Source organism: Rhineura floridana, chromosome 2 (assembly GCF_030035675.1).
Source record: "Rhineura floridana isolate rRhiFlo1 chromosome 2, rRhiFlo1.hap2, whole genome shotgun sequence".
NCBI classification, from domain to species: domain Eukaryota; kingdom Metazoa; phylum Chordata; class Lepidosauria; order Squamata; family Rhineuridae; genus Rhineura; species Rhineura floridana.
This window is the reverse complement of record NC_084481.1, coordinates 236,322,859-236,344,820: the sequence shown is the minus strand read 5'-3', so window position 1 is coordinate 236,344,820 and position 21,962 is coordinate 236,322,859. Positions and strand designations below refer to the sequence as shown.

The 21,962-nt window shown below is 43.3% G+C and overlaps 1 protein-coding gene across 5 annotated transcripts in view; it reads right to left on the bottom strand.

Annotated features, from left to right (window-relative positions):
• Nucleotides 1-1,255: 1,255 nt before the first annotated feature.
• MDGA2 (MAM domain containing glycosylphosphatidylinositol anchor 2) overlaps nucleotides 1,256-21,962 on the bottom strand; it is a 588,493-nt gene continuing 567,786 nt past the window's right edge. For all 5 annotated transcript variants that reach the window (XM_061612635.1, XM_061612637.1, XM_061612638.1 and 2 more), the window contains 2 exons: nucleotides 9,407-9,512; nucleotides 1,256-3,385 (listed from right to left, as the gene is read on the bottom strand). In XM_061612635.1, the coding sequence (XP_061468619.1) occupies nucleotides 3,297-3,385; nucleotides 9,407-9,512 (195 nt within the window). In that variant the 3' untranslated portion in view covers nucleotides 1,256-3,296. The remainder of the gene's footprint in view (nucleotides 3,386-9,406; nucleotides 9,513-21,962) is intronic.

Here is a 21,962-nt window from a genome sequence, read left to right as displayed (position 1 = left end):
TTTAAAGAAACAGAAGACCTCTTGGAGGCCAGGCCAGGCCTCCGAGAGGTCTTCTGTATCTTGTGCAGGGGGAAGGGAGAATTCCACCTTGTGGTTTTTCTCATTACAGGGTTGCAAGAACACCTGCACTTGGCTGACTTGCTCTTCTCCTAAAGATACAGGATCAGTCTCAGGCCCTGAGCCTGGCAATCCTAGTGTGTAGTGTCGGGAAAGGTTGGGTGCAAAGTCCCAGAAACTTGGTTATTCTGAGCTTTCTTGGGAAAAGCTGGAGGGCATCTGAGGTTCGCTTGAGAATTATGCAGGATGAATAAATTTTGAATAGAAAAATCCTTGCAGACTAATTACAAATTATGACAAAAGCATACCAAAGAAAAGCAATGAAAAAAGTGGTGGAGTTAGATAACAAAATTAGGAGGAACAATGTGTTCCCTCCCTACCCATGAAGCACCTGAAGGTGCAAAGTTAAACTGTTTCCTTTTACTGAATGAAGAACATGTTACAGCTGAGTCTGTTTTTCAGTTCAAAACTTGAAAGTCTGGCTGAGATAAATGTCAGTGTCATGATATACTGGTCAAGTATAGAATTGTTTTTTAAAAAATAATACAGCAAATGATCTGGGGGAAATCTCACCAAAGCATATGTAACTCTCTCCAATTATTATCTGATCTTTTTCTTGAGACATATTATAAGAGGAAGCAGTCAAAGCTGATTGCTTCATTTGGTAAAGTGTGACATTTCCTCTTAAGTGAATCCTGAATCAAACTGCTTATGTCAGATCTCTTAGTAGAAGGTTCAGCTTCTTGCTAAGTAGAAGAAAAGTCTTTGTGTCGGTCTTGGGTGGTATTTGGGTCCAAGAGCAACAGAAGAATTTTAAGCATGGGTATTTGGTGGATATTTGGGAAGATGAATTTGTACTGTTAATCACTGGCTTGCTAAACCGTGGCTTTATATTCTGAGTTTATAACGTAATCTGCATGTCTGAATTTTGAATATGCTCTGCAGCTTTGGTGTGTAATATTGATGATAATAATAGCAATAATGATAACAGAAACAGCACATGATCCATTGGAAAAGAAAAAGCAACTAGCTACCTTCGGGTGTCTGGAGTGTTCAACAAACACAAACACCACTTACCATGCCTTACCTGGAAATAAGGTTTATTGAACATAGTTGTAAAATTATATCTTTCAGTTGAATGACTGAATCATCAGCACAAACGTTTTTTCTACATAATTTTGTTTTTAAAAAATCAAGCCTCGCCACTTTTTATCTGCATCTTTGTGCTTTTTTAAATATTACTGTTTTCAAATGTTATACTTTTTTCCTCCTTTGAATTTCCGAATTATTTGCATATAAGTCCCCCCCTTCTTTTCATCCTAGGGTATTGAAAGAACATATAATAATCATAATAATTATAATAACTCTTGCTTAGGCAAAACTCTTTTTTTAATGAAGTCAAAAGTGGAGATAATTTAAGGAAAAAGATCTTCAAATTCTCATTACTGACTCATAGAAGGGGAAATTTACAGTGTATTGGAAAACTGGCTGATTATAGGTATGGGATGGAGCCAGGTAGCTGAAAATAATTTTTACAGATTTTATTTTTTTGTAAAAGTGGTTTTTTTAAATTTTGCTAAAATAATAAAATAATATTTCACAATTTGCACAGAGTCTGATGAAAGGGCAGAGGCCTTATCTTCTCCGTGTTTGGACATGAAACCAGGTCGGCCGGCCTGCATTTTGCCGTAAAGTCTTGTTTCTTTTCTTTTTCTGTCTGCACTGTTAACCTCCTCTGCTTTCTTGGCTCACTAAAGTAAGGACCAATCTTATTTTGCATGGAGGTTAGTGTAAGAAAAATCCTGTGTGTGTGTGTGTGTGTGTCTGTGAATTTCACCATCGCCTCCTTTGCTAAGTACTATCCTATCAGCCCTTCTGGTTCCAGCCGACCCACTTGGTAACCTGAAAAGCAAGGGCTGCTCCCATTTCCCAAGATCAAATGGAAGCCAATTCCACATAGACAATACATGGAAAGGCTGTGGCTGTTGGGAAGGTTCAGCGAGGAAAGGCTTCAATCTGAGAAGGGCTTTATACTGCAATTCAAGTCAATCCATCTCCAGATGTAGCTGCTGTTTTTTTTATTTCTCTCTCAGCCGGCAGTTTTTGCTCTGTAGTTTGCTTTAGAAAATGACTGTTTTTTGTTTGTTTCTTTTGCAAACATCACCCGAACCTGCAAGCTTCTCTCTGCTGGAACGTTTGCGATTTCCCCGCCCCACCTCATTTTCTCAGGCTTGTTATCATTGAAGGCACTTGATTTCCATGGCATTTTAGAAAAAAGATGGTAGTTTGGTTTCGTCACTTGGTTCGAACAGATGATTTCAGTCGGGTTTGGGATGTGGGTGGAGTGGGAGACGAGGGGGAAGGACAGGGAGGGTCTCGGTGTGTTCAAGTGGCCGCAAGCAAACTCTGGACAAGTCAGTGTTGTCATTGCTGTTGTGCGCACGTCCTGGAGTGCCGTCACGCATGCAAAGCGGAGACCGCATACAGTTATCTTGCATTGCCACCAGGAACTGAAACAAGGATCTCCTCGATAGCTCCAGTGCCTCTGGCCGCTTCCTCCCCAAGGCAGCAACAAGAGGCAGGCAAAGGGCCTGCAGTGACTGCCTTGAACTCGATGGGGAGAAACCTCGTCTGTGCGGAAGGGGGAAAAGAAACGCAGGCTCACCTTCTACCCTGTTTTGCTGTGAGGTGTAGGGATATTTTCTTTCCTCCTTTCTCTCTCTCTCTCTCTCTCTTTATTAAATCTCTCTTTTGGCAGGCCATTAGGGATTCCATGGCAACAGGCAAACTATTCATTTGAAACAAAACAAGCCATGACTTTGTGCTTTGACAAGGAATTCTATAGCTCTTTTGACAGAGTTCTTCCCATGGATGCCGTCTCTTGTGTGTGTGTGTGTGTGTGTGTGTGTTCCCCTCTTGTTTCATTTGTTCCTCTCTTAATTAACCACAAAAGCACCTGAAGGTTTCTCGCGCTCTGTCTCTTTCCTTCCGTTCTGTGGTCCATGGCAAATTATTATGTGCCCTCAATCCCATTTGTTTGTTCATTTCTTTCCTTTTTTATGAACTCCCAATGCTTCCTTTTTATATATATAAATTTTACGTTTTGATTCTTCTTCTTTAAAAAAAAATCGTATTTGAGTCAGTCAGTGGAGGAATCTTTGGTAGTTTTTGTTTCTTTTAAAAATGTTCTCTTTTCTTCATGCCAGCGCGCGCGTGTTGTAGCCTCTGCCAGAATAAGGTCACCTCTGATGACTTAAGACAGACATGAGAAGGAAAACTGGGAAAATCTGTATATGCAGAAGTGTCCTGACTGTGCCCGAAGGTATAGCTAAAGGGAAAGGGAAAAGAGAGTTAGCAACCCTTTTGAATTAGATGGGCCTCTGATGATTGTACAGCTTGCAGAGATGGGAGAAATGGCAGCTGATGGCTCCGATATCAGTGAGGCAGTGAATCCGCCCTGGGTTGCAGTTGAACTTTCAAGGAGGTGTGAAACCTCCTTGGACAGTTCCTTGAAAGTTCAGACTGAAACCCGGAGCGGATTCACTGCCTCGCTGATATCACAGCCAACCGTCTCCTCTGGGTGGCAGGATCTGTCCATTGTGGTTTATCTCCATTTTTCCTTTTTCCACTCTCATATTTCATTTGCCACATTTCCACACATTTGCAATTTTCCCTCCCAACAATTTGCCAACATTCTAGTGAATGCCTCTCCCAGGATGCATGGTTTTTTGTATGGAATTTTGCCTAATGTACACACTTTGGCAGGGATTTCCCCCCCCCAAAAAATTTTGTATGTTATTTTCACAAATAAATGCATTTCTATCCACACTGTCCCCTAATTTATGCATTTTCATACTCATTTTTTTGGTTGGAGAACTGCACCGGAAAGTCTGGAGAAGTGTGAATTCCAAAGGCTAGCTGGGTTTCAGTCCACATATTGTTTTGGGAAGTGTGGGATAAGTAGGTTTGCATTAAAGTGCAAAGTGAACTAAGCCAAATTTATCCCGCATCTCTAACAGCTTGATCAAAAACACTAAGGATATGCCGACCTAGCCCTTTCCAATGAAGTAGTCAACCTGTGTCTGGGCTGTGCCACTTCAGACTGCAGCAGATGGTCCTTCCATATTGAAAATGAATGTAATGCATGTCAGCGAGAAGGTCAACTGGGAGTCTCTTTCCCTGAGATGCTACTTAACTGTGTGCTGGGAGTTTTACCCACAGTCTGAACTGGTGCCAGCTCAGACACAACTTAACCACCTTGTTCCTAATGGCTTCCTGTGGTGTTGACTCAAATTGGGGCTTTCTGGACTTGGAGGCCACAGGGGAGTTCAGATATTTTACTCTTGCAGGACCGAGTCCTCCAGACACAGCGTTCTTAGTCTAGATTGGTTGTCAGTAAGTGTCGCCAGGATTGGCTGACCATCACATAAAGCTGTCATTAAGGGTTTGCCTGTATGACAACTCAAAGCTCAACTTGAGTTGCTGCTTCTGCTACTCACTCCCAAGGGTGTAGTTGTCTGGGATTTGGGGGGGTGTCTTAGATTTCTTACTTTTTGGGGAAGCAGATCCCAGCAGGGCCCTTATGTCTCCAGCATCCTACAAGCCAATCAGCATGAAAGGGGAGTGTGTTAGCCACTGAGGAGAGTTTTCTAACTTGCTTCCTTGTCTTTTCCTGCTGATTGGAGCCAATCAGAGACAAAAGAGTGCCTATTAGTTCCTATTTCAAAAAGCCAAGCTGTGGAGAGTGAGAATACTATAACTGCAGAAGAGATAGTGAATTCTGACGAGAGCATCCCATCTACATCATCAAGCAGTTTAGTAGCAGCAGAAGATAAACATGTAGATACTGAATGCAGTAATTCAAGCAATATCTCTGACAGTGAGAAAGGACAGTCAAATGACCAGAATTAAAGTCTGCCCAGATTATTCTATAATCTTACAAGGGGGCATGGCTGCGAGGTACGTGGCTGTGACTATTGTGAAGGCACCCTGCACTTCTGAATTTGCCACTACACTACTACTCACTACACCAGCCTTTCTCAACCTCTGGGTCCCCAGATATTGCTGGACTACAACTGCCATCATTCCTGACCATTGGCCATCCTGGCTGCGGCTGATGGGAGTTGTAGTCCAACAGAATCTGCGGACCTTCCTTCCAGAAGGAGCCCAGGGTGGTAAACAAAAACACTAAAAGCACTTTAAAAATCTTAAAAACAAAACATCTTTAAAAACATCATTTTAAAAATGCTTTAGAAACATCTTAAAAAGAAATTCCAACACAGACGCAGACTGCGATAAGGTCTCTTCTTAAAAGGCATGTTGAAAGAGGAAAGTTTTCAGTAGGTAATGAAAAGATACTGCAGCAGAGATGGCGCCTGTCTAATATTTAAGGGGAGGGAATTCCAAAGGACAGGTGCCACTACACTAAAGGTCCACTTTCTATGTTGTGCGGAACGGATCTCCTGATAAGATGGGATCTGCTGGAGGCCCTGGGTATGTAAGGGGTAAGACGGTCTTTCAGGTATTCTGGTCCCAAGCTGTATTGGGCTTTGAACACCAAAACTAGAACCTTGAATTTGGCCCGGTAGCAAATGGGCAGCCAGTGCAATTCTTTCAGCAGTGGGGTTACATGTTTGTGATACCCTGCCTCTGTGAGCAGTCTTGCCACCGCATTTTGCACCAGCTGCAGCTTCTGGACCAACCTCAATGGCAGCCCCACATAGAGTGCACTACAGTAATCCAGCCAGGAGGTTACCAGTGCATGGACAACAGTGGTCAGGCTATCCTGGTCCAGAAACGGCCGCAGCTGTCTTACCAGCCAAAGCTTGTAAAAGGCACTCCTAGCCACGGAGGTCACCTGGGCCTCTAGTGACAAAGATGGATCCAGGAGCAGCCCCAGACTACCCACCTGCCATTTCAGAGGGAATACGACTCCAAACCAGGTAATTGACCAATCATTGGTTGGGACACTACACTATTGTTCTACTCTTTTGTGGGGAAGGGCCGTAGCTGTGGCAGAGCATCTGCTTTGCTTGCAGAAGGTCCAAGGTTCAAACCCCAATGGCATCTGCAGACAGAGCTGGAAGAGGGCCACTGCCAGTCAGTGCAGACTCTACTGAGCTAGATGGACCATGAATCTGACTTGTTCCAAGACAACTCGCTATGGTCCTGATTCCTGCCTCCTGCCGCCTTTCTCTTTCCTACTTTCCCAGTCTTCTTGTGAATCTTTGCCTGTACTTACCTGCTCTGAACCAGGAGCAGGGCCGGATTAAGCTGAGGAGGGCCCCTAGGCTGATTGGTGTTTGGGGGGCCCTTCTCCCTACCTTTCCGCTTTTTTTTTAGCAGGTTTGCCATCAATCAAGATGGCGGTTGAGGTTTCCCTAAGGGGCTCCCGCCATCTTGATTGATGGCAAACCACAAAAAACAGCGGAGAAAAAGGTAAGTGAAGCGGGGGGATGGCAGGCGGTTTGGAAGCTCTTGTCCCGCAATATTTTTTTTTAGCTTGTGCAGGGGCCCCCAAGAGCTCCAGCTTCAGCCTACTAAGCCTAATGGATAATCCGGCCCTGACCAGGAGTGGTGAAGCTACTGTAGCCCAAGGGCCACATTCCTTCAACATCCCCAGGGGCTGCATGGGCAAAGCAGGTGCAGTCAGAGATGTGACACAAACACACATGGACACCACTCACTCACACATTCCTGCACAGAACACACACCAGGTGTGCATACACATGTGCAAACCCACACAAGGAACCCACACAGAGTTATTCTCACTCTTCCCATCCCCCAGGGACCCAGACTTGAAAAAAGCATTACGAGCATCAGAAGAGCCCGGCTGGATCAGGCCAAAGGAGGCCCATCTGGCTCTCACTAGGCGCACAGGACAATTTTCAGTAGGCTGTGTGTGCGTTTGTGTGTCACAATCCACAGGGAGGATAGGCCCTTCCCTCGCCAGCTGCAACATCCCCCAAAACCCTTTCATGAAGCATTTAGGCGTGGAGAAAAGCCAACAGGAGCCCGCAAAACCCCCAATATTGTAACCTTTCCTCTTAAGGGAGCATGCAGTGGTCTAGCTGGTAGAGGGCCCTGGTCCACCTCAGGAGGTCAGTCTAGATTGCATTTGGGTCTCTTCTAAGAGTATGTTTTGATAAGGTCAAGAATTTCCAAGTCACAGACCATGCGAATCATTAATAGTGAGACTAGTAGTAACCACACTGAGAGCCAGTGTGGTGTAGTGGTTAGAGTGTTGGACTGGGAGATCAGGGTTCAAATCTCCATTCAGCCATGAAATTCACTGGGTGACTTTTGGCTAGTCACCATCTCTTAGCCTAACCTATCTCACAGGGTTGTTGTGAGGATAAAGTGTAGAAGGGAAGAGTTATGAATGCCACCTCAAGCTTTTTAAAATATTTATAAACTGCCAATTCACAAAAAATAAAAAGTGCCCAATAAAATCATTATAAAATTTAAAAAATCTGCTTTGATCTGTGGAATTGACCCTTTTGCAGATGCCACATAACACTCATTCCGCTCTGTAAGGAATCGTTCTTTTAATGTAGCAGCACCTACACTTTGGAACTCCCTGCCTATTGACATCAGGCAGGTGCCTTTGCTGTATTCTATTCAGCACCTGCTTAAAACATTTCTGTTTAGGCAAAGCTACCCAGTATACTGCTGATTTTAATTGTCTTTTAAATACGTTAATATTTCAATTATCTGTTTTTAAGTGTTTTTATTGATAATTTTAATGTTTCTTGGAAACTACATAGAGCTCTTGTTACTATGTAGCAATATATAAATGTTGTTAAATAAAAAAATTAAATAGTATTTCAAAATAATAAAACAGAACAAATGAACAACACCAGATCAAATTAATTATTTCAAAATGCTTAGTGAAACAAACACGTTTTCAGCAGGTGACGGAATATTAGGATTGTAGCTTCCTGTCTGATTTAAATAGGAGCAGTCTTCCAAACTGCTGCTGCCACTGAGCTAAAAGCCTAAACAAATATGAGATAACTGTCAGGGGGGCTTCTCCAAATGACTGCAGGATATAAATGCTGTAATGATAATAATTCATATCTGGTAATATTTGAAGTGGCTCTGAAGTTGGATTCCACATTTGGCAAGAAGTTACTTGAAGGGGCCTCTGATCTTGCATGAAGTTTGTGGTTTTAAAATTACATTCCTTATGCCAGTAGAGTGCTCTCTGGAGTAGTGATTTGCAAAAGCAAGATGGCAGCCAAACATGGGAGCCAACTGCCATGATGATTCCCCCCCCCATTCATCTTTGCATCCATAGCGAGCTCACCAGGCCTGTATTGGATCCTGTTGCTTCAGCTGGGGAAAAATATCTTTATCGATCTATGACGGCATAATCCATAGCAATTGCTCCTGAGTACTGGGTTATATTTGGAGTAAGCACTCAGCTCTCTCTTTGGTCATGGCTTACTGCTATCCCTTTTTCTAAGCTTGGCTTTCTTCCCTAACCCAGATAAAAGTATTAATTAATTAATTAATTCATTAATTAATTCATTAATTTTTGCTTGCAGTTTTGACTCATTTATTATACTTGCTGTTGTCATGTGCCTTCAAGTCGATTACTACTTACGGCGACCCTAAGAAACAGTGACCTCCAATAGCAACTGTCGTGAACCACCCTGTTCAGATCTTGTAAGTTCAGGTCTGTGGCTTCCTTTATGGAATCAATCCATCTCTTGTTTGGCCTTCCTCTTTTTCTACTCCCTGCTGTTTTTCTCAGCATTATTGTCTTTTCTAGAGAATCATGACTTCTCATGATATGTCCAAAGTATGATAACCTCAGTGTCATCATTTTAGCTTCTAGTGATAGTTCTGGTTTAATTTGTTCTAACACCCAATTATTTGTCTATTTTGCAGTCCATGGTATGCGCAAAGCTCTCCTCCAACACCACATTTCAAATGAGTTGATTTTTCTCTTATCCGCTTTTTTCACTGCCCAACTTTCACATCCATACATAGAGATCAGGAATACCGTGGTCTGAATGATCCTGACTTTAGTGTTCAGTGATACATCTTTGCATTTGAGGTCCTTTTCTAGTTCTGTCATATTACTTGATACATTTTCAATTTGGGGTGTGTGTAAAATAATAGTCTTTATCACATTTATTTTCACAGTCATTGTAATTTTATCTATTTTTCCAGATCCTCTTGGATCATTTGCATGGATACAGTCTAGGTGTTGGTGGCTAGGCTGAAGCTCAAAGGTTCACATTTAGATTACAATTTTGTGCAAGACTCCAAGTAGACTGTGGCTGGGATACTACTGGGAAGATGAGGATGGATCAAAGAGGAAGAAGAAGCCCTCACTTACGATTGTTTACATAATCTGATTTCGTGCATTCGCCTTCCACAATTGATATGTCATCAATGGCAATGTCTCCTTCAATGCCTTTACCACGGATCCCTTCAAAAATAACCTGCAATGAGATAAAATGAGATGCACCTAAAAAGTATATCCATGAATGGTGTAGCAGGAACTAATAGAACAACAGTAGTTGTTATTATTATTATTAGTAGTAGTAGTAGTAGTAGTAGTAGTAGTAATTATTATTATTATTATTATCATCATCATCATCATCTCACCTTTCCCATATTTGCCTAGAGCAGCAACACATTAGCACAACATTTTAACACCAACCCTCAAAAAAGCAATCTAAAAACAGTTACAGGATAAAAACATTCTTCCATCCAGTGATCTCCTGGTTGCCAGGAACAGTCTCCTTCAGCCATGACATGCCTGGGTAAACAGGAATGTTTTTGAATTCCTTCTGAAAATTAGTAATGAGGGAGACAGATACACCTCACTGGGGAAGGCATTTCACAAATGGGAAGCCACCACTGAAAAGGCCCTGTTACAGGTCAACACCAACTAGGCAGCCCCCAGTGGCGACACCAACAAGGTCTCACCTGCTGCTCGTAGGGTCCAAGATGATTGACACTGAGGAAGGGGCTCTTTTAGATACTTGAGTCCTAACCCATTTAGGGCTTTATATGCTAGTGCTAACACCCTGAATTGGGCCTGATAGCTCTTAGTATATCTGATATACATCAATAATAATAATTATTATTATTTATTAGACTTATTAGTTGCATGATACCCGGAGGTCTTTCACACTAAACAGGAGGACCATATTGTTCCTGCGCCTCTAGCAGAAGTGCATTTTCCCCACCCCTCCCTTCCTCAGAAAAGATGAGGGAGGTTGTCTCCCCAAGGGAGAGGTTGAGGGGAAAGCCATGTGCTGGTCAGCTGGCCAGTCAGAAGGGGGTAGGAACCTGGCTTTATAAGTTGGCTTCTCCTCCTAGCTCTTCCCCCTTGTGTTTTAGATGTGCCCTCCCTGCAGAGTGGGATTTGCTAATGCCCTGTTGAAGGGGCTAAATAAGTTTTTTTTGAGAGATTCCTTAATTGGCTTTAGAGTCCTCCTGTTTTTGACTGCTTCACACTGCTGGGATGAATTAGATTGGCTTTTTGGAGCCGTGTGGCTTGGTTCCTGTTTGGGACATGGAGTCCAGGCAAGTGAGGAAGTAGGGATGCTAAAGTATGATGGGGATAAGGGTACTCTTTAGGGATCTACCAGTGACTTAGCAAACGGGGGGTGCTCTTTAGGCTTGATGTCTGCATTTGGGGTGAATGCTGGACAGCAGGGCCCGGGTGCTCATGTTGCGTTCAAGCCAAGGTTCATCTAGCAACGAGGGAGTAATGTCCTCCACACCCTTTGCTTCTCTCCAGAATTAGTGAAGATCCTCACTTTCCCACACTTCTGAACGTGGTTAATTTGGTTGGCAGTTCCTCAAAGTTTTTATATTTTAATAAAGATAACCTTATCCCCATGTCCTAAGCGAGTGTGAGGGCAAAACATGGCATATTTTGCAGGAGGGATGTGTGGAAACCTCCATGTTTGTTCCACAGATGTTTCTGCCTTCCTGAACGTTAAATGCACATGTTTGTGTACCCAGATAGATGTGCAATGTTTGCAAGGGCAGTTTATTTTTGTGGGGAGAGCCATGGCTCAGTGGTAGAGCATCTGCTTTGAATGCAGACGCTCTCCAGGTAGCGCTGGGAGAGACTTTAAGCCTGAAATCCTAGACAGCTGCTGCCAGCCAGTGTAGACAATACTGAACTAGATGGATCAATGGTCTGACTCAGTATAAGGCAGCTTCCTCTGTTCAAGGTCTTATGGTGAGATTAGTTCACATCCAAGCACAAGGGTGCCTCATTCCCCACTGAAAGTGTTGCTTGGCAGATTAGCTTTATGACTGATATACACATGTTGGATTTCAGACAACACCACACCTCCGTGGACTTTGCTTATACCAAAGGGTGGTTACTGTGTTGACAAAACTGACTGGTCCCTCCTTCCTGGTGCTCTGTCCGGTTGGCCATAAGGAAGAGACTTGCTGTAATGGGCAGCAAAGCCCATGATTAGCAGGGGGCGGTGGAGACAGGAAACCTCTGCTCCATTTCCCAGACACTGATGGGTGTCTTTCATACATAGCTCAATTAGGTTACCGGAATGCTGCAGCCACTCAGTCTGGTGGAAGATATGTTCTTCTTGGTGGTGCTGCTGCTGGGGGATGCCCGGTAGGCTTTGAGCCAAGACAGGGCCTTTTCAGTGGTGCCTCCCGATTCCTTCCCCAGTGAGGGATGCTTTTTTGTTGAATTGTTTTGTAAAGAATACATAAATAATAATACCGATTGCTAATATACTACTGAAGACCTTCCATTTTCAACAAGCCTTTTATATAGAGACCTTATCCTGGACTGTGTTGGAATGGCTTTGTAATATGTTTTTAGACTTTTTTTTTAAAAAAAGATGTTTTTAAAACTTTTAAAAAATGTTTTTAAATATGTTTTGTTTTAATAGATTCTAAAGTATGTTTTTATGATGTTTTAAAGTGTTTTTAGTGTTTTTGTTTGCCACCCTGGGCTCCTATTGGGAGGAAAGGCAGGAAATAAATAAATAAATTTGGGAAGGCCATTGAGAGGGCTGTGGCAAAGCAGCTGCAGGCACTCTTGGATGAAACAGATTATCTAGATCCATTTTGCTCTGGGTTCAGAGCTGGCTTCCACACCAAATCAACCTTGGTTGCCCTTTTTTGGGAGAGGGACAAAGGGAGCGGACCTTGCTTCTTCTGCTTGATCTCTCCTCGGCTTTTGATACCATCAGCCATGGTCTCCTCCTGGACCAGCTCTGTGGGATGGCTGTCGGGGGCACTGTTTTATGGTAGTTCCAGTCCTATGTGGAGAATTAGTTCCAGAGTAGCATTGGGGGGATGCTCTTTAGTCCCCTGGCATCTATGGTATGTGGTGCCACACAGCATCATTTTCTCTGCAGTGCTATTTAACATCTATATGAAGCTATTGGGAGAAGTCATAAGGAGATTTAGAACAAAGCCGCGTCCACATGGTGATGGCACCCACCTCTGTTTCTCTGCAACAGCTGAATCAGAAATGGTCATGCAGGTTCTGGACCAGTGTCTGGGTGCAGTGGTGGACTGGATGAGGGCCAATAAACCAAGTTTAAATGCTGGCCAGATGGGGTCCTGTGGGTGAGGGGTTCCTATGTCTGGGAGATAGCAGTTGCTTGTTCTGGATGAGGTTGTGGTGACTTGGAAGTAACTGTTATGTAGCGTGGAGATGCTTCAAGATCTATCTCTGTCACTTTAGACACAGGTGGCCTCAGTGGCTAGGAGTGCCTTTTACCAACTTCGGTTGGTAAAATAGCTACAGCCATTCCTGGACTCTTCTTTCGGCCTCACGAACCTGTCGAAACTGGCGTTTGCAAATCAAAGCCCTAGCCAACAATGGACTGGTTAGTCTTTAACGTGTCATGGAGCCAATCCTGGTTCTCTGGACAAGATGTCTGTGCTCATTTGCACAGATCAGCCTGCGCAATTTGCTCGAAGAAGAGACTCTTGTTCTCTGTTCCACTTTGGCAGGATCGATACAAGCAAAGCTGTAAATGATTTGCTTTAACGAACTGAAATAGCAAGGCCATGTGTGGGGTGTGTGAAGGAGGAGGAACAAACCAACCAAAGTCCCAACTAAAACCATGCCAGAGCCTTTTGAAGTCAAGAAAAACTGGATCCTACAACCTGTATTAGTCATGTATTCAGAATATCTATCTATCTATCTATCTATCTATCTATCTATCTATCTATCTATCTATCTATCTATCTATCTATCGCTGCTAGCATCTATCTGTCTGTCTGTCTGTCTGTCTATCCACCCCCCACATACACTTTCTTCAAAAATCACATAATTTTATGGAATTCACTGGGATTATTATTATTATTATTAATTATTTATTAAATTTATATCCCGCCCTAAAAACATTTACAAAACATCTTAAAAACATCTTAAAAACAATTCCAGCACAGAAGCAGATTTATTTATTTATTACATTTATACCCTGCCTTTCTTTTCATGCTAGAAACCCAAGGCGGCTTCCATATGGTTCCCAGGCGGTCTCCCATCCAGGCACTGACCAGACCTGACCCTGCTGAGCTTCAGCAAGGTGGTGGCCTCATGTGCCTTCAGACCATAGCCGGGGAGATAGCTGGGATAATGTCTCTACTTAAAAGGCTTGTTGAAAGAGGAAGGTCTTCCGCAGGCACCAAAAAGATAACAGAGATGGCGCCTGTCTAATATTTAAAGGGAGGGAATTCAAAACGGTAGGTATCACAACACTAAAGGTCCATTTCCTATGTTGTGCAGAACGGACCTCCTGTGCCTGCAGAACACAGTGACTGATTGGGTATATAAGGGGTAAGACAGTCTTTCAGGTATCCTGGTCCCAAGCTGTATCTGGCTTTGTACACCAAAACCAGCACCTTGAACTTAGCCCGGTCAGCTAATTTATTGTAGAAGATGGTGTTGTTTTGCCAAGTGAATGCTGAAAGAAGTAAGTTCTGCCCACCAGACCTCATTTCCCAAAGCTACTGATACCCCTGGGAGGTCTGTCATAGTAGCACTCCAGGCAGTAGAATGGAGAGGGGGGGTGGCCAGAAGGCGGGGAGCGAGTGAGAGAGTGGGCAGAAGAATTTAGGACACTGGGAGGATTGGGTGATGATGGACAAGGCATTCATACTGCTCTACAAGGCCCTATATGACCTGGGACCCACATTCTTGAAGGAGCATCTCCTCTGATATCTCCTGCCTCACGCATTAAGATCTTCAGGGGAGGCTCTGTTCATGGTGTCCCTGATGGGCAGGGCAGTGCAGGGCCTTCTCTGTGGCAACTCCCCATTTATGGAACTCCTCCCTCCTGGCTGAGATCAGAGTCACATCCACACCATACATGTAAAGCACCTGGCTTTCCCCCAGTGAATCCTTGGGAAACTGTAGTGAGTGAAGGGTGCTGGGGATTGTAGTTCTGTGAGGGGTAAACTACAGTTCCCAGGATTCTTTTGGGGAAGCCATGTGCCATGTATGGTGTATGACCTAGATTGTCTACCCCTGGCAGCGTGTAGGCAACACCTTGAAACATCCTTATTTCACCAGACTTTTGGCGATGAATTGCCCACTGCCGCTGAAAGATCATATTCGGTGCTGCTGCTGTTTTAAAGGCGGTATGACGTTTTTGTAATTTGGACTGCTGTGTTGCGATTCTGCATATCAGTGTGGTTTTAAGTTGACTCAGAACAGAACTATATCCTGATTTGGAGGAAGGCAATAACTCCATTTGCTGACCCTCTTTATTAATGTGACAGGGTTGGGGACATCTCCAGTCAGATGCAGCTAACCGTTTTTGAGAGGGCAGATAACTGGTAAACACTCATCTTGCAGTGATTCAGAAAGAGACTACTTGTAGCATTCAAGCCTGCAATGAGATTGCAAAAGACCCTGCAGGTGATGGCTGTGTCTCATTTTATCTATACAAAACAGCAGACCAAGGGCCCTCCAGAAATTTTAAATGCTAGTTATACTAGGAGATGCTCTTGCTATGATTTATTCCTGCCTCTGCTGGTCTTTTTGAGTCAGGGATTGCTGCAAAGCATTCATAATCCCCTCTTCAGATGAGAAATCCTTGGTGGATGATATGTCGGCCAGGAAAGCATAAAATAAATCTAAAATGCACTTCACTGCATGAATTAACCTATAAAAAGCTTTAATTTCTGTGTTGGAGCAATCACATTTTCCGCAGACAGAAATTTATCCCGATTCACTCTCCTTAAAATTAACTGGGAGGTTTACATCCCTTCCCATTTAGGCTCTAAATGCAAAATAAAGTTTGGTTGGTGCAGGAGCTGCTAAAAAAAGTAATTTAAAGTCCCAGCTGTGCTGACATTTATTTTGCTCTCTCTGTTCAGTGTTTTCATGGCCCTAAATTTGTTTTATGCTTTAAAATAAGAAAAGTGGAGGCAGCGGGGCAGACTGCACCAGGAGCAAAGGGACAAACTGAATGGCTTCTCTTGTGATGTGGATATGGAAACACAGACTCAGGAAATGGGAGGCAGAGGTGTTTAGATCTCCAGTTAGGAAGGACTTAGGGCTCATCTACACAGTGGTTTACTGTGTGCTTGGTGCCACTCACTTCTCCTTTCAATTTGGATGGTTCACATGATGTTGCTGGCAAACAGAAGCTATCACACACTTTCCTCCCTTCCTTATAGTGCGAGTCATTTCTAACTCTCAGAGTGATGTCTTGCGACGTTTACTAGGCAGACCGTATATATGGGGTGGGATTGCCAGTTCCTTCCCCGGCCTTTCTTTACCCCCCAGCATATGTCGGGTACTCATTTTACCGACCACGGATGGATGGAAGGCTGAGTGGACCTTGACCCCTTTTACTGGAGATTCGACTTCCTCCTTCTGTTGGAATTGAACTCCGGCCATGAGCACAGCTTCGGCTGCGTTACCGCCGCTTACCACTCTGCGCCATGGAGGATCGTGCCTTAATTACCCCCCCCAACTTGTGTACAAAAGCATAACACTGCTGAAACCAAGATTTGTATTTCAGCTGTATCGTACCAAACATAGGAAATGAAAACACAGGTATTTGAACTTCCGTTTTTTTTTAAAGGAACCTACAATAGCTGGTAGAACAGACTTGGTCACCTTAGAAACCAGAGGGAGTGGAAATGTATAATTAGATGGCAGGACCACAAGGAAAAAGCAGGAGTAATCCTCCTCAGAGGAAAGCCTGCTTGTGTGAATGGGAAAAAGTGATTGGCAGCTAACTTTTGAACAGGAACTGCAGACGATGTAAATGAAAAGCAAAGGTTAAAGAAGTGTATTTCCTATGAAAAAATGCTCCCATGATGAGCCTTTATGCAATTAAAAACTCCTTGCCGCCTTTTTGTGTCTTCTGCTCCAGGCGTATGAAGGGGAAGGGCTGCCTGAGGCAGTGCCTTGTAGCTGCGCCGAGTGTAATGTTAAGTGCGCACTTAGTGTTGCACTTGGGGTCGTTTTGGGGTGTCTTGGAGAAAGAGGACAATGGAAGAAATGTTTATAGTCCTGCTGCTTATAGAAGATGGTGGTTAGGTGGGGAGAAGCACAACGGGACAGTAGAGAACTTTGAGACATATTTTATAACTGTTATTATATTTTACAATTGTTATTCTCTCTTTTTTGTTCTGCTCTTGATGAACTGTATATTGTTTGAGATTTATTGTTCATTTATGTTTTATAATGTGATATTTTCTTCTATTTTTGACATTTTTATAATTGTTATATTTTGTTTATTAAGACATGTATATTGCTTGCGATTTATCGTTCAGTTATATTTATTTAAAATGTGATATATCTGTTTTCTTTTACTATCAGTTGTAGCAAATGTGATGGTATATTGCTTTTATGTTGTAAACCATCCAGACAGCTTCAGCTATGGGGCGGTAAAAAAATGTAATAAATAAATAAATAAATAAAATTATAGATGGTTGGTTTTTTGTTTTGGAAGGGCTGCCTTGGAAATGGTGAAGTTCTTGGGATACACTGCACAGGTGACCATTCCAAGGGACTCACGTTCCACTATTTCTGTATATTTTCTGTGCCCTCGCTGTACTTTTAGGCAGTTTTCCTCTTGGTGTGATCCTTTCCCCCTTGCCAATGTCAAAACTGTTTTCCAAACTTCCTCTTTATCTCTCTGCTTTTAATGTTTAGGGGAGGTGAGCACACCATCTGGGAATTCTCCCTAGTCAGCAATGAAAAAATAAACAACAAACAATTTGGCTCCTGTCCGCAATTGATCTGAGTCATTTTAGACCGAAAGGGATTGCATTGGCTGGATTGCATTGGCTGAATATGTGTGTGCGACCTTTGCATATACTCCAATATCAGCACCTCCAGTTTTTTAAAAAAAGAAAGGAGAGATTTTGGAGAGCTAGCATCAGGTTTAATAGACCAGCATTTCCCAGCCTTTGGGTCCCCAGACGTTGCTAGACCACAACTCCCATCATTCCTGACCATTGGCCATACTCGCAGGGGCTGATGGGAGTCATAGTCCACCCACATCTGGGATTGGGAAGGGCTAGAATAGATGGTACTGGGTTACAGTTAGGGAAGCCTGAGAACTCCCCAAGAAATGAAAATGGGAAGTAGTAACTGCCGACGTTCACATATTCATCCCGTGTCTGAAATAGAAATCAGCACTGGCTGTTGTTTTCAGTCCACAAACAATATATAATTGATTACGTCCTCCCCACCCCTACAGTTTGCATTGTGTTTGCACTGAAATTACATAAATTGAATTAATGAAATTGAAATTATGTAATAATTACATAATTGATTGAGCAATGAATTATGTAAAATTCTGCCACAGTAGACAGCGAGATGAACAGTGTAGTTTTTGTCAGAAACTGAACTGCAGTGGAAAGGAAACAGTGTGACAAGCAACAAACATGCGGCTGAATGGGAATCAGTACCTTCTTACATCCTGAGTGACAATGCAGCAAGTCCCAACCAGGGACCATTTGAAAACTGCAGCGGTTCTTGGCAGACCACTTCATGATTTCTCTGCCTCTTGTAGTAACTGTAATGAACTGTGATAGAAGCTGTATACTTTTTAACTTTATTTTGACTGATATGTTTTCTTTTGTATATATTGTATTTTATTGTACTACAACTTGAGAATTCCACAGAATTCTAATTGTAATACAATCAAATACAACAAAACAATAAAAACTGAATTAAAATCAGTATATTTAATGTAATGGATGTGCCATCTCCTGTGTTCAACTGTATATCCACCAATATACTGTGGACCACCTGAATGAAACTCATGGACCACTTGTGGTCTCCAGACAACAATTTGGGAACCCTTTCTATAGTATGACAGCTTGTATAGCACAGTCGGGAGGAGAGCCAGAGTCCTGGCAGTCCAGAGTCTGTGAGTCCAAATCCCCGCTCGTGTTTCCTGGGTGTCAAGGGCCAGCTAAAGATCACCCCACAGTGAGTGGCTCAGGGGTTACGTGCCGTGCCACCTGTGCAGCCGTGGACAAGCTGCATAGTCCCAAGGAGCCCAGTTGCCCCCCAGCTGGCAGTTGCAGACAAGGAAGGGGCTGGCTTGTGCAGCTGTGGCAAGCTGAGCAGGCCCTGGCCAGCTGGGGAGGACTAGCCTCAGAGGGAGGCAGTGGGAAACCCCCTCTGAATACTGCTTACCATGAAATCCCTATTCATAGGGTCGCCATAAATCAGGATTGACTTGAAGGCAGTCCATTTCCATTTCTATAGTATAATCCTGACCATGTCTACCCAGAAGTAAATCCCGCTGAGTTCAATGGGATTTACTCCCAGGTAAACAGGGTTAGGATTAGATGGAACAATGACCTGACTAAGGATGCAATCTAATACACACTTACCTGGGAGTAAATTACATTGAACTCAGTGCAGCTTACATCTGAGTAGACATGCATTGAATTGCAATCTAAGCGTAAAACAGTTCATTCATGTAACTAGTTTATAGGCTCCCTCCGTTATGTATCCATGAAAAACCAATACACTCAGGAACGCATTTCGCAAGGCAGGCAAAACAGTAAATGCAGAAGACTTCGATTTTGTACAATGCCCAAGCACAGCCCGCTAGAGCGTCCTCAGCAATGTTGAAATTAAGCATGCTAAACTGTTGTAGGAGCATTAACTCCACAGGATCGATTTTATCCATCAGCCATCAACTAGAAACAAGGAGGCATGGAAACAAGGTATGAAGCCGCATGACCCATTTCAGGAAACGTCTGCCAATCATTTGCATAAACTCCTGGCCGTAAGGCCTTTCCAGATTCATATGCAAAATGAAAATAAACATGCTTTGCTTAGCAATATACAGTCCACTACTGATGCTTAATCAGCAGTGTCAGGGTATGAAAAAATATGCTTTGATCGGCAGCCCAAACCAAGAGGCAGGTAACGCAGTATAATAATGGAACTACCGGACAACTGAGAATGTTGGATCTCAGCCAGCACCTGCCAGTTTAGACGACTCGTTTATAAGGGAAAAAACCCCTCTGAATTTCATCCATCTTTGGACTTTGCAGCCTGAAAGCCATGAGGCTGTTCCTTCTGTGCAGATGTTCCCTCAAGTTTCAAAGGAAGAAAGGCCATTTTGAATTTGAACTTCAGCATCCAAGGAAGTCGCCCTGGCTTGGTGGCTGTTTACGCACATGTAGTGCAATCCTATGCATCTGGTAACCTCATGTCTGGATTACTGTAATGTGCTTTATGAGGAGCTTCCCTTGAAGCTGGTCTGAAGCTGCAGCTGGTCAGTGGTGTGCCTTATCGGGCACATATCATGCCAATGATGAGGGATCTGCACTAGCTATTAGCTACCAAGCAAGATTTAGGGTTCTGAAGCTGGACCAGACCAAAGGGGGCCCATCTAGTCCAGCATCTCCTTCTCACAGTAGCCAACCAGATGCCTCTTCTGGGAAACCCACAAGCAAGACCTGAACACAACAGTACTCTCCTCACAAGTGATTCAGCCATCTGTCAGGAACGCTTTGATTTGGATTCCTGCATTGAGCAGTGGGTTGGACTTGATGGCCTTATAGGCCCCTTCCAACTCTACTATTCTATGATTCCAAGCAACTGGTATCCAGAGGCTCCCAATTAAGAGTGTAGGATTACAGCCAATGATTATGATGATTTATTAATATTTATTATATTTGTAGACTGCCCTCCATCCAAGGTTCTCAGGGAAGATTGCCTTTTATTAGGATAGAAAATCAGCCAATAATTCTCCAGTTGTTGTTTTTTACTATAATCAGACCAGAACACTATTTGGTTTGGTTTGAGTAAAAGACTAAATAACCACGGAATCTCATCATGTCTCTGGCTCACAGTTAACTCTCACATCTCCTTGCTATGGTCCGTGACACAGACGCCTCATGGATGTGGGGAGAGGTTGCCCATCTCAGCTTATGGGCAATGAACATTCTGCTTTGGAGATGGCAAACAAGAATGGAGAACTGGAAGCACAACACTCCTGTGCTTTCTGTCCTTCACACACTGCAATATTTGACATCCACAGCTTGACATGGTTATGGGTGATGATTAAGGATGTGCTAGAATTCCACCCGATTCGGACTTGGTGCTGAATTTTCTATTGATTTGCTTACTCTCTGTTATTGCAGACTGGCTTTTTATGTAGTGATATCCCGTAGCTATTTGTTGGGTCCACATCAGGTGTGTAGGAGGAGTCTTAGTAAGATCTTTAGGGGGAGACATGGATGATGCCACCCCAGTTTCAGTGATCATGGGTAGAGGGAGGTACAGACATGGGAGGTGGTGAACTACCATAGAAGATGAGGACAAGGTATCTAAGCTATGTCACCTTGCTGCTGAAAGAATTGCACTGGCTACATATTAGCTACCGAGCTAAGTTCAAGGTTCTAGTTTTGGTGTATAAAGCCTTATATAGCTTGGGACCAGGATACCTGAAAGACCATCTTATCCCTTGTATGCCTAGTCAATCACTGCACTCTGCAGGTGAGGGCCTCCTGCAGATACCAACTTATCAGGATGTCTGTTCTGTACAACATAGGAAGCAGACCTTTAGCGTAGTGGCATCAACCCTTTGGAATTCCCTCCCCTTAAATATTTGACAGGCACCATCTCTGCTATCTTTTTGATGCCTACTGAAGACCTTCCTCTTTCAAGAAGCCTTTTAAGTAGAGTCCTTATCCCAATCTGTGTCGGAACTGCTTTTTAATATGTTTTTAAACATATAGATGCCTAATGAACAAACTATGTGGCACCAACCCTTTGGAATTCCCTCCCCTTAAATATTAGACAGGCGCCATCTTTGTTATCTTTTTGGCGCCTACTGAAGACCTTCCTCTTTCAACAAGCCTTTTAAGTAGAGACCTTATCCCAGTGTCCATCTGCATCTGTGTTGGAACTGCTTTTTAAGATGTTTTTAAACCTTTTAAAAATGTTTTGTTTTAATGTTTTTAATGGTCGTTTTGTTTTAATATATTTTAAAGTCTATCTTTATGATGTTCTAGAGTGTTTTTAGGGCTTTTGTTTGCCACTCTGGGCTCCTACTGGAAGAAAGGGTGGGATGTAAATCAAATAAATAAATAAATAATAAACTATGGGGAAATGATCTATACCAAAACCCCAAATTTATTTCAGTCGCACAGGCATTGGGGAAGGGCTGTAGCTCAGTGGCAGAACAACTTCTTTGCATGCAGAGGGTCCCAGGTTCAATCCCTGGCAGCATCTCCAGGAAGGCCTGGGGAGACTCCTGCCTGAAGTCCTGGAGAGCTGCTGCCGGTCAGTGCAGACAATACTGAGCTGGATAGACTATTGGTCTGACTCAGCGTACGGCAGCTTCCTAAGTTCATCATTGGTACCTGAGCACTCTTAGCATTGCCTTTGCCCAGCTGACGGTTTGTGTGCTGTCTTGGAGGTAGGGTTTCACAGCTGTCGT